The sequence below is a fragment of the Lolium perenne genome, chromosome 7 (assembly GCF_019359855.2).
Source record: "Lolium perenne isolate Kyuss_39 chromosome 7, Kyuss_2.0, whole genome shotgun sequence".
Taxonomy (NCBI): Eukaryota; Viridiplantae; Streptophyta; class Magnoliopsida; order Poales; family Poaceae; genus Lolium; species Lolium perenne.
In genome coordinates, this window is record NC_067250.2 from 134675934 (window position 1) to 134689238 (window position 13305).

The 13305-nt window shown below is 44.9% G+C and overlaps 1 protein-coding gene across 2 annotated transcripts; it reads right to left on the reverse strand.

The window, feature by feature from the left end:
• Positions 1 to 1176: 1176 nt before the first annotated feature.
• LOC127301692 (probable apyrase 6) lies at positions 1177 to 13033 on the reverse strand. Of its 2 annotated transcripts, XM_051331961.2 has the most exons (9): positions 12280 to 13030; positions 5521 to 5633; positions 5327 to 5434; positions 5115 to 5169; positions 2965 to 3159; positions 2362 to 2459; positions 1979 to 2175; positions 1814 to 1900; positions 1177 to 1721 (listed from the first exon to the last, which is right to left on the reverse strand). In XM_051331961.2, the coding sequence occupies exons 1-9, from the start codon at positions 12839 to 12841 to the stop codon at positions 1553 to 1555; spliced, it is 1584 nt and encodes a 527-aa protein (XP_051187921.1). In that variant the 5' UTR covers positions 12842 to 13030; the 3' UTR covers positions 1177 to 1552. The 2 variants fall into 2 exon arrangements, with proteins under 2 accessions (XP_051187921.1, XP_051187920.1); XM_051331960.2 differs by having other exon boundaries at positions 1177 to 1900; positions 12280 to 13033.
• Between the last annotated feature and the right edge of the window lie 272 nt (positions 13034 to 13305).

Sequence of the window (13305 nt, forward strand, 5' to 3'; positions counted from 1 at the left end):
CCTTAGGATCATCGAACACATCACCAAACTCTGTCAAGATCACTTGCAAGTCGGGGGCAACATTAGCATGTTCTGAACTGGACTATACTGAACTTGAATCAACAACAGCCAATGCCCTTTGGCCTGTGGTGTTTGGCTTTCTCCTCTTGAATTCTGGCGAGAGATGCCGCTCAAGTAAGGCTAGTTGGTGATTGCACCCGCACGGCCGCACTGGACAGCCCATGTTATCGCGCAGACCAAACACAAATTGACTCACAAACCAGCGAGGGCACGGTGAATCATCAACTGCTATCAAATGATACATGAACTCCTCAAACGCCAATCTATACTCAGCTCCCGGTTTGTTTTAACTGTAATAACTTGGACATCTGACCATCATACTCATCATGTCTAAATTCCTCAATCACAGCTTGCATAAATGTATCCCAAGGAATCAGACGAACTCTACGCTTGAACGATTGAAACCACGGAGCCACGTGACCTGCCAAATGTAGTGTAGCAGTACTGACCCAATGGTGTTCAGGTACTTTGTACATCTCAAAGCAGGTGAGACATAGATCGGTCCAGAGGAGTGGTGTGTCACCTGAGAAGCAAGGAAAATCGTGGCGGCGAGGACGCACAACGAAATCTCCCGTGTGTGGTGCTTCCTCAGCATCTCCAGTGGGTGATCCAGGGGCGGTGACGCACCCGTGGATGTGTGACGCGCTTGTCCGGTTCAACGAGGCGGCGCTTGACCCCATCCAAGCCCTCCCAGTCCTCCCCGAAATCTCCGAGCTGTTGCCGGAACACCTATACCTCCTTCGCCACCGTCTTCACCTCGGCGGCCATGGTGCCAAAAAAAATCATCAATTCCTCCATGGATTTCTGGAGGGCTTCCATCCTATTGAGAACGAAATTTGTTTGCACCGATGGTTGCGCCGATCTAGATGCCGCCATTGCGACTCTCCTCTGAATCGAATCTTACCCTGATATGGATTTTGCGCCGCGTCGCCGAGGCAACCAGCACCTTTCTCAGTGGATGTTACAGGTCCAATCTAGAGTTTGTGGAGCGCGAGCGGGCGTAGACCAGGCTCTGATTACCAGATTGGGATGTCCCTAGAGTTGAGGTAGAGGACGATCACAGGATTCAGTGGATTTGGAAATTGGAGGTGGGATGAGACGAGCAAGGGAACGAGATACAGAGAACAAGGGGATGATCATTTACTTTTATTCAACATGCCTTACAACTTGCCCCCTTCGTCTCTTATAGACATAAACGTTTAAAGGACTCTCAGGTCCACACATGACTAGTCTAACGACACTCCACACCTCTTCCACCTTAGTCTCTGACAGCTGGGCCACGAATAGCTCACCAGCTCAGCCAGCTGCCATCTCATGGTCCACCGACTCTGGAGAAGGTGTGACATAATTTGTGACCAATAGAGCACTTCTATACCCACAAGTACTGCAGCAACCCAAGTCAGTCATAATATACAAAAGGGCTGCTTACACTCGGTCCAGTTCAGCAAAGCAGCATGTCGAACCATACAATGGCTGCAGTAAAAAAATCAAATCAGGAATATTTACATTTACAGTCACTGGTGCCCCGTCGCAGGAACTCCATCAACTCCCAGCGACGAGGCACAAGGCTCATCGGCTGACCCTGGTTATGATGTACCGGCCTTTCTCCATGTCGTATATTGTCTTGAGGTGAGGTCTTCTCCACTTCAGGATGGAGCATGCTGTAAATACAACCACAGTAGTAATGAAAATAAGTGGCACCAACCCAGAAAAGTCATAGTTGTCTAGATATGAAACTGATAGATCTGAGTACTCTGTCCGGTTTGGTGTCTTCTGCACAATAAAAGCGCCCAAAGCCCAGTCAACTGGGACACCCCGAATTTGATTTGTAACATCAATGCTGAAACAGAACAAACATTGTAAATGCTAGATTTAAGGATACATGGTGATGATATTAAGCAGTGAAAGGGGAGCCCACCTCTTATGATCCATGGGAAATTTTAGAGTATCATGCAGTAAGGCCACAATATATGCCGAAGAGAAGCAAAAAAGGAGCAGTTCCCCCTCATTGAAAGAACGGTACTTCTTTTTTATGTTTGACCAGTCCCCATGACAAAATTGCTCTCCGGCAAGCATCAGATCAGAAAGAAAAGACTTCGAATGCAGCCCAAAGAACTGTTAAGTTGTCAAAAATTCAACATCATTTCCACAGCAAAAAATGGCTGAACTATTGAACATTCAGGGGAAAATGCGACAAATGGTATTGCTTTTCTCCTCTGTCTGCCTAAATATGTAATCAACTCAAACTTTCCGAAATACCAAGTACCCAAGAGAGGGAGGGAAGTATGGAGAGGCAGAAACCTTCGAGGTATGAAAGAAATTCTCAGTTGCTAAGAATTTTCCTTCTAGATCTGGTACAAATGCTCCTCCCATACGGCAATCATGATACATACATTCCTCTGGAAAGGGAAACAATGTTTAGCTCCTCTTTTTCGGTATGAATGGAGAACAATAACACCATGATAGAGATTGTATTTTATGACTTGTCAAACTTTGGAAACGTAATAGTATTTGCAAGTTTTGTATCTGGAGTGTAGGTAAGCAAATGAATTTAGTTGACAATTACTTAGAAAACACAAAATGACAATGTGTCTTGCATGTCTTGCCAATCACAGACCATACCAAAAATGCCAGGAACCAGGAAATTTTGTTACCATCAACGGTATGATCACTTTGATAAGTCATCAATGTTCCACAAAAAGTCATTGCAGAGTCACCTTTTATCTTTAGGCATTTTATACAGGTATAAGATAAAGTAAAGTTAACTTTTTTCTGGATTCAACAACACGAGTTAAGTAGTCTACGGTTTCTTCCTCAAAACACTACACAGCTCAAAAGTCAAGCAGCCCTTTTTACATAAAGAAAAGGAATAGAATAGAGATGAAGTATATGAGCGAGGCCTACCTTGTCCTTTCTGCAATAGTGTTCTCACTGCAGATCTACACTCAGAGAAGTTACCAACGGCATGAGCAAACGGGTTGTACTCCGCCTTTGACTCAAGAATGCTAGCAGGAAGTTTAACTTCTCCACCCATGCGCGAAAATCCCCTTGGGGTGCAAGGATCTCTGTATGTAGCTTGATGAGTTAAATGGGTGGCCACTGCAAGATAAATTGAAATTTAAGTACAGAGACAACGCTTGCATTTAAACTACTTTTCCAAGTTATTTAGCCTAACATCATAGATGTCATCTAACTGAAACCCGTGCGTTGCCGTGGATTTCATGAGTGTCAAACATGATTTCTAACTGACTTGTACTTTCACCCTCATATTTCTACCCTAATTCAGGCTGCTCTATCAGCCACCTTAGCCATCTAACCTCAACAAAACGATGCTCTAGGTTTCATTATGTTGTCATGAATAACAACTTTCACCAACATACGCATCATAGTCATAGAACCAACTTTCGCATTTGTGTCTTGTAGATAAAGGAAGCATTTGCCGCGTGTATGAGTATATCTTCTATTGTTGCAACGGGCATACCCAGTGCCGAAAGCTCCCACACATTGTGGGGTCTGGGGAAGGGGATTTCTAGGCAGCCCTTCCCTTGCAAATTATTCTGCAAGGAGGCTGATTCAAATCCAAGACCTCCAGGACATAAGTGAAGATACTCTACCACTGCGCCAGGCCCGCCTTTCATCTTTTATTGTTGCAGATATGATTTAAAAAAATAAAATAAAAACAAAAGACTCCTCTCCTAGATCTAAGAATCGCAAGTAACTGAACAGTTCAAATTTGATTATGCCATACCTAAAACTCCTAGACAAAAAGATATGGACACTAGTGTGTCAATAAGTTTATATGTCACATCTACCAGTAGAAATAGACGGTCAAGCAACCAACAAACAAGAAACAGGGGTGTAATTTATCCATCTTCAAAACATTATTACATGCAATGGAGATCATTTGGTATAAAGTTAAGTAGTGGCGATAACAACAAATTTGTTTCTCTACAAACATGTTAGCATTTTTTCACAAAAATCAGGTTAGCATTTGAATTCATGCCCATCAATGCATTAGCATTCTTTGGTAGCAGAGATATATTATGAATGACAAGAACTGTATGATAGTGCAGTCGTGGAGAGCATGGAGGATCAATATACATGATGGGTCTGAATACATTAGGATATACTGTAGAAGGTTAAAGATTACTTGATGCTGGCGTTTGACAGGCACCAAAATAGACTGTGTGTGTGAGCCTACGACTGGGAGATCCGGCACATGCTTCCACAGCATGCTCCTTGCCGTGTCCTCCCCTCGGCGTGCCGCACACACCGACACATGTCTGAAGAAATCTGCAGTTTTCCAGTTAAGCGGCCATCGACGACATAGCGCCGCCGCAATGGTATCCGCCAGCCGTGTCGTCCTCTCGGCATGCCGCACACACGCCTGTAAATCTCTAGTTCCCCACTCAACTGACAATCGGCAACATAGCTAGCAGACAAAGTTTGCAAGTGCAGGTGTTGGCCATCGAAGAGGCCGTACACCGTGCCACTCGCGCCTGCAGACTCCTCGCCCCCGTTGTCGCCATGCAGAACTCCATGCCGGTGAGGAGGATAGCGTAACAGTCCAACTTCCTAGATGCAACCGACTTCCTTGCACTTGAACTCTGCCGCTGCTAGACCCGCAGAAAGATGGACGGGCATCGTCGGCACTATTGAGAGAGATGCGGTCGGGGTGAGATGGAACTGGGATGGAAAAAAGGATGATTGAGGTCACGACAAAAAGTCGCAGGGAATTGCAGAAAGAAATCAAGCGGACAAAAGTATCCATGTGCCGAAAGAGATCCAATTGGTAGCGTGATTTTATAGCACTAACAAGGAAAGGAAAAAAGAAAGGCCGGAGGCCTGCTATCGCTAACAAGGGGACAGGGTCAACGTACGACCTACCAGACCGGTTTCAATTTAAAGATAGGAGAGAAAAAGAAGCATGATCATAAAAAGCCTCTGCATAATGTAAGTCCTGGAATGGAATGGGGCTTAAATCATATATAGAGCATTAGATATATGCAAATTTAGCCTAATTAGCAACTATAAATGGGTTTTAACAAACTTACTTGATTTAGGGCCCGGTCTGCTCAGCAATTGATGAAGTGATTCATACGCTACATTCTGCACACAAAATAAGATATAACAGTTAACGATTCGAAAATAACAGGGCCAAACTTGTATTTTACTTCTTTGAATTATACCATAGATAAAATAAGAGGATATTTATAATTGATAGTGGTGCATCCAGAAGAAACAAATATTTATGCATAGAAATCACCTGACCAAGATGTAGAAAACTGTGGCTGTACAGGTTATATGTGATGTCTCCAAGCTTGAGCACGTGAGAGAACTCCGGAGGCATAGGTTTATTGGTGACAAACGTTACCTGTTATCCACAAATACCTCAGCGGTAAGAAATCTTAAGAAACTTACTGCAAGAGTAACTTCTTAGCATGAAAACGATAACGAAACCTGAATAGAAGCCCCACCAAGCTCAATTATCCCCGTAGTATCTTGTGTAGCACCACCCAGAGTACCCAATGCATAATTTGCCGCAACCCATGCATAAATCCCTTCCTCAGCTCCTGCACAGAAGATTAAGATGTATTAGTAATGACCTTGACGGAAACATAAAATTTTACCAATCTGCTGTTGTGCACAACAAACAGCACACTAGACTTGGTTCGAGTTCGACACAACCCCATCATTATACCCTATATAAAAGTGTTGCAGTTTACCGATTCCTTAGCCATGCCATGTAAGTGATTTTCTACTGTTCATCACGATTTTAGTGTTGCAGATGCGGTGTTATTATTATTTTTTCATAAGATGTAACCGGTTGTTTTACGTCTGTTTCTCTTTTCACCGATTGCTGCCGGTTCCTTCAGATTTGGTTCCGGGTTGGTAGTCTATATACTCACGTTCTCATCTCACCATCCTGAACTGAGCGGAGGGGCAGTTATTGATTGGGCGGTGGTCAAAGCGGTGCACAGTTTTCTATGGATACAGAAATCTCGAGACATTCCTGCTCCACACGACTCTCCCGAGTTTACACCGGCCGGACTTTCAAGCGCCGGGCAGGACGAGTTCTTGGCAGTTATTTGTATCGGTGGCTCCGCGTTCTCGACGGCCAGACTAGGAGGAAGAGACACAGCCGCCGTCTCCTCAGCATCTTGATTTACGTGGTACAAGTATGACCACCGGGCACACAAGGTGCGGGAGTTCCGGAACATGGAGTTGGGTGGTCGATGCAGTCGACGCAGCAGCCGCTGCGGCGGGGTAGGAGGCGTGGGTTGCGAGCGGGGTGGACTAGGAGGTGTGCTGCCGTGCTGGGGGAGTTCGCCGACGACGGCGAGCCTAGCTGGCTGGGGCACCTATCTAGGGAGGCGAGCGTGCTGGGGGAATTCTTCAGGGGCGGCTATCATGGCTGGCCAGGCGGATATCTTGGGGAGGCACGCTGCTGGCTCGGTGGTGCTCATCCAAATTTCACCGGATGCTTCTCCAAATTTCATCACCGGAGAAACTAGACGAGGCTACCCCATCCGCCCCTTCCCCCGGTGATGTTCCGCGGTCACCCCCAAGCTCGCGTACCCGGATCGAGCCGAGCCCGAGCTTCCCGTCCGCCAGGCCAACCTGTCTTCTCCCGCCATGCCTTCTTCACTGAACTGCACCACTGGGAGTTGCACGATCTCTCCCATCGGCTTGCTCCACCGGCAATCACACCTTCCAGGGGCAGATGTTCAGGTTAGGGGCGGATGTTCAGGTTCAGGTAACAACATGCGATTTGGATCTTCGGAGGGGGAGCAGCTTTGTTTGATTGGCTTTCTCCTCTGTTCCTCCTCCTGATATCCACCCCCATCTCCACCAGGTACTCCATCGTGCCTCTTGTGGAGTGCTCCATCCAAGTCGAGGTCTGCACCTATGGTTTTGATTTTTTGGTTGATTTCTGACGTTACCCTCTGTTTTTATCAGGTATTCTTCTTGATTTTTTGTTGATTTCGGTTGTTATCCTCAGCTTTCCCAGTGTTATGGTTCCCTTCTTGTGATTGTTTATGCTAGGTTGTTTATGATAGGGGGCGCTGAAAGACTGGAATGACATATGGCTGGTCAGGTTGCCAGGCCGCTAACATAGTAGGTTGGTTCATTGTTTTGGAGGTAATGGAGTTTGTTGGGAAATGTTAGTACCACTTTATTGAATCCTCGGTTATTGGAAACAACATTCTGCATTCCGACAGGTAAACCTCTTTTTTGTTATTCCTGTGCAGGGGTGTTCATGTTGCATTGTGTGAATGAGATATTTTACAGCCCCTTTTTGATGTTTGGATGTATCACCAAAATATATTCTCTAGGGCGTTCTATTTATATTCAAGGAAGATAAGTTCCTCTAAAATTCATGTGTTCGTGTGGCTTTTGCATTACAGCAAATTGGTCATTGGGTATTGTGTAGGTTGGAGGCAATATATTACTGACTCGGTACGTTACTTTTATTAGGGCTAAATTTACCCATGCCTCGCTTTTTTAGCTGTAGTGCTAATTTACAGTAACAGGGCACAACTTGATGATCCTGATCTGATGGAGCATTTTATTTCTGGACTGCAGATCGCGGTACACCGCCGCCAACAGGATGACCTGCGAGTTCTACGACCTCACGTCAAGCTTGGCCGCCAGGATATGGCTGCCGGTGGTCGTGTCCCAGTCCAACTACTACAGACAGCAAGCGGACCTGCAGAAAACTGCAGCTGATTTTGTTAGAGATAAATGTGCTTTTTGGGAATTCTAACCGAATTTCTGGCTCAATCTCATGCAGATTGGAAGTCCTATTGCAGTGTGATTAAATGGAAATCGGTACCAGAACATGATATGCCATATTTAGCAATGTATCGTATAATCAATCTTTTACATATTTGAAAGTGGTTATGTGATTTTGTTTTCTGCATACTATCTCTGTGATATGATGCGCATAACCTGGAGTGAATGTGCAGTTTTTTTCATGTCTGCATTGAGATTTAGTACTGTTTTCATGCTATCATAGACTACCTATCTGCCTTTCCATCGTATTTGATCACAGTCATTCTGCTGTTAATAGAATACGTGGCTTCTGACTGTATGGAAGTTTCTTATGGAGAAGTAGTAGCTTTATTATTTGCGACCTGTTAAATAGATAGTGATATCATCCCCTTACATTCAAGTGATTCAACTGTTATGATAACTCTTACTGTTGTAGGCTCACTAAGCGCAGCTTAGGGAACATCAATATATTCAAAATAATAATGAAGGTATCTTCGTATGAATTTTCTATCCCTTTCAGTACAATACTCCATATTCACATGGTCCCTGTGTTTACATCACAAATAACTACTATTACAAGGTACTGATCATCATGCACACTGATTTCTCTATTTTCTAAACTTTAGTTTTCCTTCTGGAAGCAAGGGATTCATGTAATTACTTTTTGACATGCTGATGCAGCGCTGAAGTTTTAATTCTTCCTTTGTACTCAGTTAAGGACTTAGGTCTACAAGGAGATCAAATATTGCTTAGAGCTCTGAATTGGTGTGCATGTAGTATAATAAAGTGATTCTTGAATTTTACATATATCCTCGCTTTGGGTTGAGTAAATCGATAAAAATATGCTTTTCTTTTTTTTGCTTTATCTCTTTCTTTAGTGGTTGAATTCAGAAGATAAAATACCCATCTGCCACTGGCATCTGGACTTTGTTTATGCGATATACATTTGGCCGTGACTCAATTTCAAATACTGAGTAATTTGTTCTGAAGGGAGCTTGGCAATTTTAGTGAGGCCTGAAGATAGTGTTCATATGTTACAGTTGTATCATGAAATCTGAATCTGAAGTTTTGAAGCTCAGTTTGAATGAAGGCTGCAAAGAATAGATAGACAGAGAAATCGCTAACTTAGGTATCTTTCACTATGCGGAACTTCTATTCGGTGAGTATTATCACCTTGCCTGCTGCATCCTTCCCATTCGTTTTTTCCTTTTGTTTTTCTTTGCTACAATTAACTGAAAAAACCGTATGACAAAATGAAATAGTTTGTGTCTTAAATTTCTGTTAGTTTCAGTACACAATGCCATATAGGTAACTGTGATGTACATTGTTGTATCCTCAACTTTACATGTTTCTTGCTTAGATCACCTATGCTTATTTCAACGGGTTCCGGTTTTTGTTAATTATTATTTTAAACAAAATACACTTGCCGCCATTTCAGATAGCATAATATCAAGTAGAAGGTGCCAAGGCAGTGAGCTTGACAGCGAAAACATTCTATTGGAGGTTCTGCTGTTATATACAGGTATCCTCCCTTGCTTTAAAGTCAGTGATGGAAAAGTTAGAAAAAACAATGCACTGGCTAACATCATTTATGTATTCAGAAACAATGTGATATTTCTGGAATCCACGTGCTATAGTTTATATCCATGATATTTCCGTTTAATTGTATATCAAGTACTTTATGTTTCCTACTTATCTCTGTTAATACAGCAAGAGCATATAATTTCGTTTTCTGTATGGTCAACTTTGTCAACTGTCCTCATATTAGAAATTTTACCATCTGAACTTTAGGCGTGTTCACAATACAACTTCTAGGAAACTATTTTCTGACCAAGTCAAGCATTTCAGGTAAGTCATCCTTGAACCTTCATATATCCACTCATCTTCTCCAAGCTCAGGTGTTCGCTACATGAGTGTCATTTGCCATTGCCTCAGCACTTCACTTATTTCACTAACTATACAGGGTTGCACAGAGGCTCCTGGGAGTAAGATTTGCTTTTATTGGTGATCGACTGCACATCAGCACATGCACGTTGCTGTCCAGTTGTTAACAATTTACTTGGTCCCCTTTACTAATACACAGACCCAATGACATATATGCTTATGTTCATCACTACACGGTGTTAAAAAATGGTGTACCCTATTTCGTAAACCTCAAGTTTTAAGTGAAAAAGCACCTCTTTACTGTGATGACTCAGTATAGGAAGAAAAACCGGCTCACAAGTTTTGGTGTTCACGCCCGAGTGGACATGCTACCACAAACTTTGATAATTCTCATCCTGGTTCAACAAGTTTGATTTCGGTAACCTGCAGTTCTTGTGATCATGATCTGTGCTTGCACTATTTGTGGAAACCTATATGTGACACCCTGAATCTTCTTTCATATTTTCCAGATTTTGTTGCTTGGATCGGCCGAAGCTGCCTACATTTAAATGTCCATTGTGCAGAGGTCTCTGACTTGCATGTTTATGCTCTCATGTAGAATAAACAATTAATGCAGCATCAGATTTTTATTCTTACAAGGTTTGTTCCATAAGCCTAGAGCTTTTTGCAAGCACAGTTCACTCAGGAGTCAACATTAATGAGCATATATCTAGGATGTGGTATCGCGTCGAGGCTACGGGTAAGCCCTCTCTGCGACCATGAAGGGTTATGGAGGTCATCGTATAACTTTTGATTTCTTAATCCAGGTCAAGAACCATCTCGCTTTTAAATGATGTTTGCCTCCATTTCTTTCCTTAAAGGGGGTCTTCTACTGTTCTCTGCTGTCGCTTGAAGATGTTGCAGCTACTAACCATGCCCAGAAAATTATTAATTGGCCTTCAGTGTTAAAATTCTGGAGTATCTTGCATTGGCATTGCCTCAATATTATCTACAATCCCTTCTTAGAACACACTGGTTAAAAACAAATTGAGGATATGAACCAAATAGCCTCCAACAAACCTCATCTACTGCCTATTATCTTAATATACCAGTGTGATTCAACCATCAACAATGTGCACTCTTTGCAAACACTGCTATGAAGAGCTTTTATTCCCCCGAATTCTTCCAAGCAAGTTGTCCCTTCTTTGTTTTCCGAAACTGCAATGTAGGTGAGCGAAATATTTTGGTCCTAAGGTGGTATGTGTTCATTGTTCCACGTTTTCTTATATATCCTTCAGAAGGATGATAATGTAGCTTTGGGTAGGCACTAAACATTTCTTCAACTAAGATAAGTTGTTACCAATTTGATTTTTCGAGCCTGCATTACGAAGAGGTCTTCGTTATTTCAGTTATTTATTGACTAGGTCTTTTCACTTCAGAGTTTTGTATGATAAAGCGGTTAGCTCCCTAATTTGGCTATAATAACTAAGGTGTGCAATTGTCCTACTGGTTGGTGTTTTACAGGTTTAGGACCACCTTAAACTCCGAGGACTCTGCTCCAGTGTTCCATGGCACTGATGGTGCGCATCATATGTTAAAATGGAGCAGAGTCTCTTTTTTCTTGCAGCGACCACCTGAACTTCATCTCCACCAGGCCAGGCTAGCCCAACCACAAGAAATAGAGCATTCATATTGTTCAAACGAAGAGCTTGCATCATAAAACTGTTATACGAACTCCTTTCAGCACAAATACTTCCTCGACAAGGCCTATAAACTACAAGCCCTCATTCTGGTTCTCAGGTTTCCTAAACCGCCCTTTGCACAGGCAAAAAGCAAGGTCAGCCCCGGGATCTGCCCTCACCCTTCTGACGCTAGAGCACTCCACGGACGGCAACAACAGCACCGTCGCCGGACCGTCCCAGTTAGAAAATCGTCATTATCTACCACTGATTTTGCCTACAAACAACGGTATGGCTCAGAGTTCCTAGCCAGACCGCTCCTCTACTGCTAATTAAGGTAATATATACACAGGCACCATCTGGCTGAAGCCAGTAGAAACAAGGATCGGCACCGCCGTCTAGCTCTGCCCAGTATACGGGCGCCAGTTAGCCCCACTATGTAATCGAATGTAAATATGAACGCTGCTTCTCTATCTCTTCTACTTTCTACTACAATCAGTTTTCAGCAAAGCAAATGACTTCCTTACTGCCGCCTCTTGAATGTAAAGCTACACTAACAGAAGCGAAGCAAATGATTTCCTAACTGCTGTCTCTTCAAATTTCTATTTGAATCACTTCATAGCAAGGACACACGGCCCTAACGAAGAGGGAAACTACTGCCACACAATGTAGATAACACGCTATATCAAAATTACACTACAACCTAAATAACACGGGCTAACGGGCGCGGCGTGCCGCCACGCCTATGCCTCCTATTATACATTAATAATCTACCAAATTGAAGAATTTTCTCAGCACATTTCAGCCCGTGAATATACAATGGCATGCAAGCACGGCAAGTCTGCACATTTTCACAACATGTAGGCGAAATGAGCAGATTACACTTTTATTGTGAACATACCTGAAATCATGGTGGCCCATTCGTCCTGGAACCGGAACCCTGACTCCCGAAGCAGCTCCCTGCATGACTCCAAGACAGCTTCAGCCGTGGCTGCATCAAGCAGCCGGAGGCCGGCCGTGGCCATGAGCCGCACCTCGGTGCGCACCCAACTATCCCGCGGCACGCGCCGCCGTGCGAACTCCAGCAGCGGCGCGATCGACGGGCCCGCGGTGCCAGGGTCGGCCGCGAACGAGGACAGCCCCGGGGTGGCCTTCAGTGACGCCGTGCGCGTCCAGTCCAGCTGCGGGAGCGGGCCCGCGTGGTAGGCGATGACGTGGACGCGGCTGCCCGTGCTGCCGGCGTCGATGACGACGCCGTAGCTGGGGGGCGACGAGCGGGGGAGGAGGAGCAGCAGGGCGAAGGCGGTGGCCGCGAGGAAAGCGAGCGCGCCGGCGAGGTGGCGGCGGCCGAGGCTGGAGCTGGCGCGCTGCCGTTGGGCGGCCATCTTGGATGCGGGGGCAGAAGCTAGGGTTTGCTCCTGTGCTTGGGCAGGCGGCTCGACGCGAGCATTGGGGCGGCGCATCAGAGGGTGAGCTCGGCCGGCGGTGGAGGGCGTCCGGGGACGCGGGGCGCGACGGCGATGGGGGTTGCCGGCGCGCCGCCGCGAGGCTGCGGCGGGATCCGGTACGGCGAGGAAAGGCGGGGAGCCGGGTGGAGCGGGCAGCGGGGAATCGGGGTAATTGACCGTACAAGGTGTACAGCTGGTTGCTCGGGAGGGGTTGTCGCGGCTGCCTGACATTCTCGAGGTAGAATGGCCGTCGCATCTCTTGTCCGCGTCTACCACATTTTCGAACATGATTTCATTCAAATTTTTAGAAAAGATCATATGGGAGCAGAAGGAAGATGGGCAAGATCGCCTCTACATGAGAAAAAAATGACAAAAAAAACCACCACAATTGAGGCTTCGGTGACACATGACCATAGATTGAGGCTAAACGACACATAACCACCAACTCAAGGCAGGGTCGCGATACATAGCACTGATTT

What these genes read in the sequence shown, in the direction of transcription:
- LOC127301692 (XM_051331960.2), bottom strand. Translation starts at nt 12,841, where the DNA reads ATGCGCCGCCCCAATGCTCGCGTCGAGCCGCCTGCCCAAGCACAGGAG. An exon ending in GTTTTCTACATCTTGGTCAG is followed by an intron (nt 5,170 to 5,326) that starts GTGATTTCTATG and finishes TTTTGTGTGCAG; the next exon opens with AATGTAGCGTATGAATCACT. An exon ending in CAGACCGGGCCCTAAATCAA is followed by an intron (nt 3,160 to 5,114) that starts GTAAGTTTGTTA and finishes TTTATCTTGCAG; the next exon opens with TGGCCACCCATTTAACTCAT.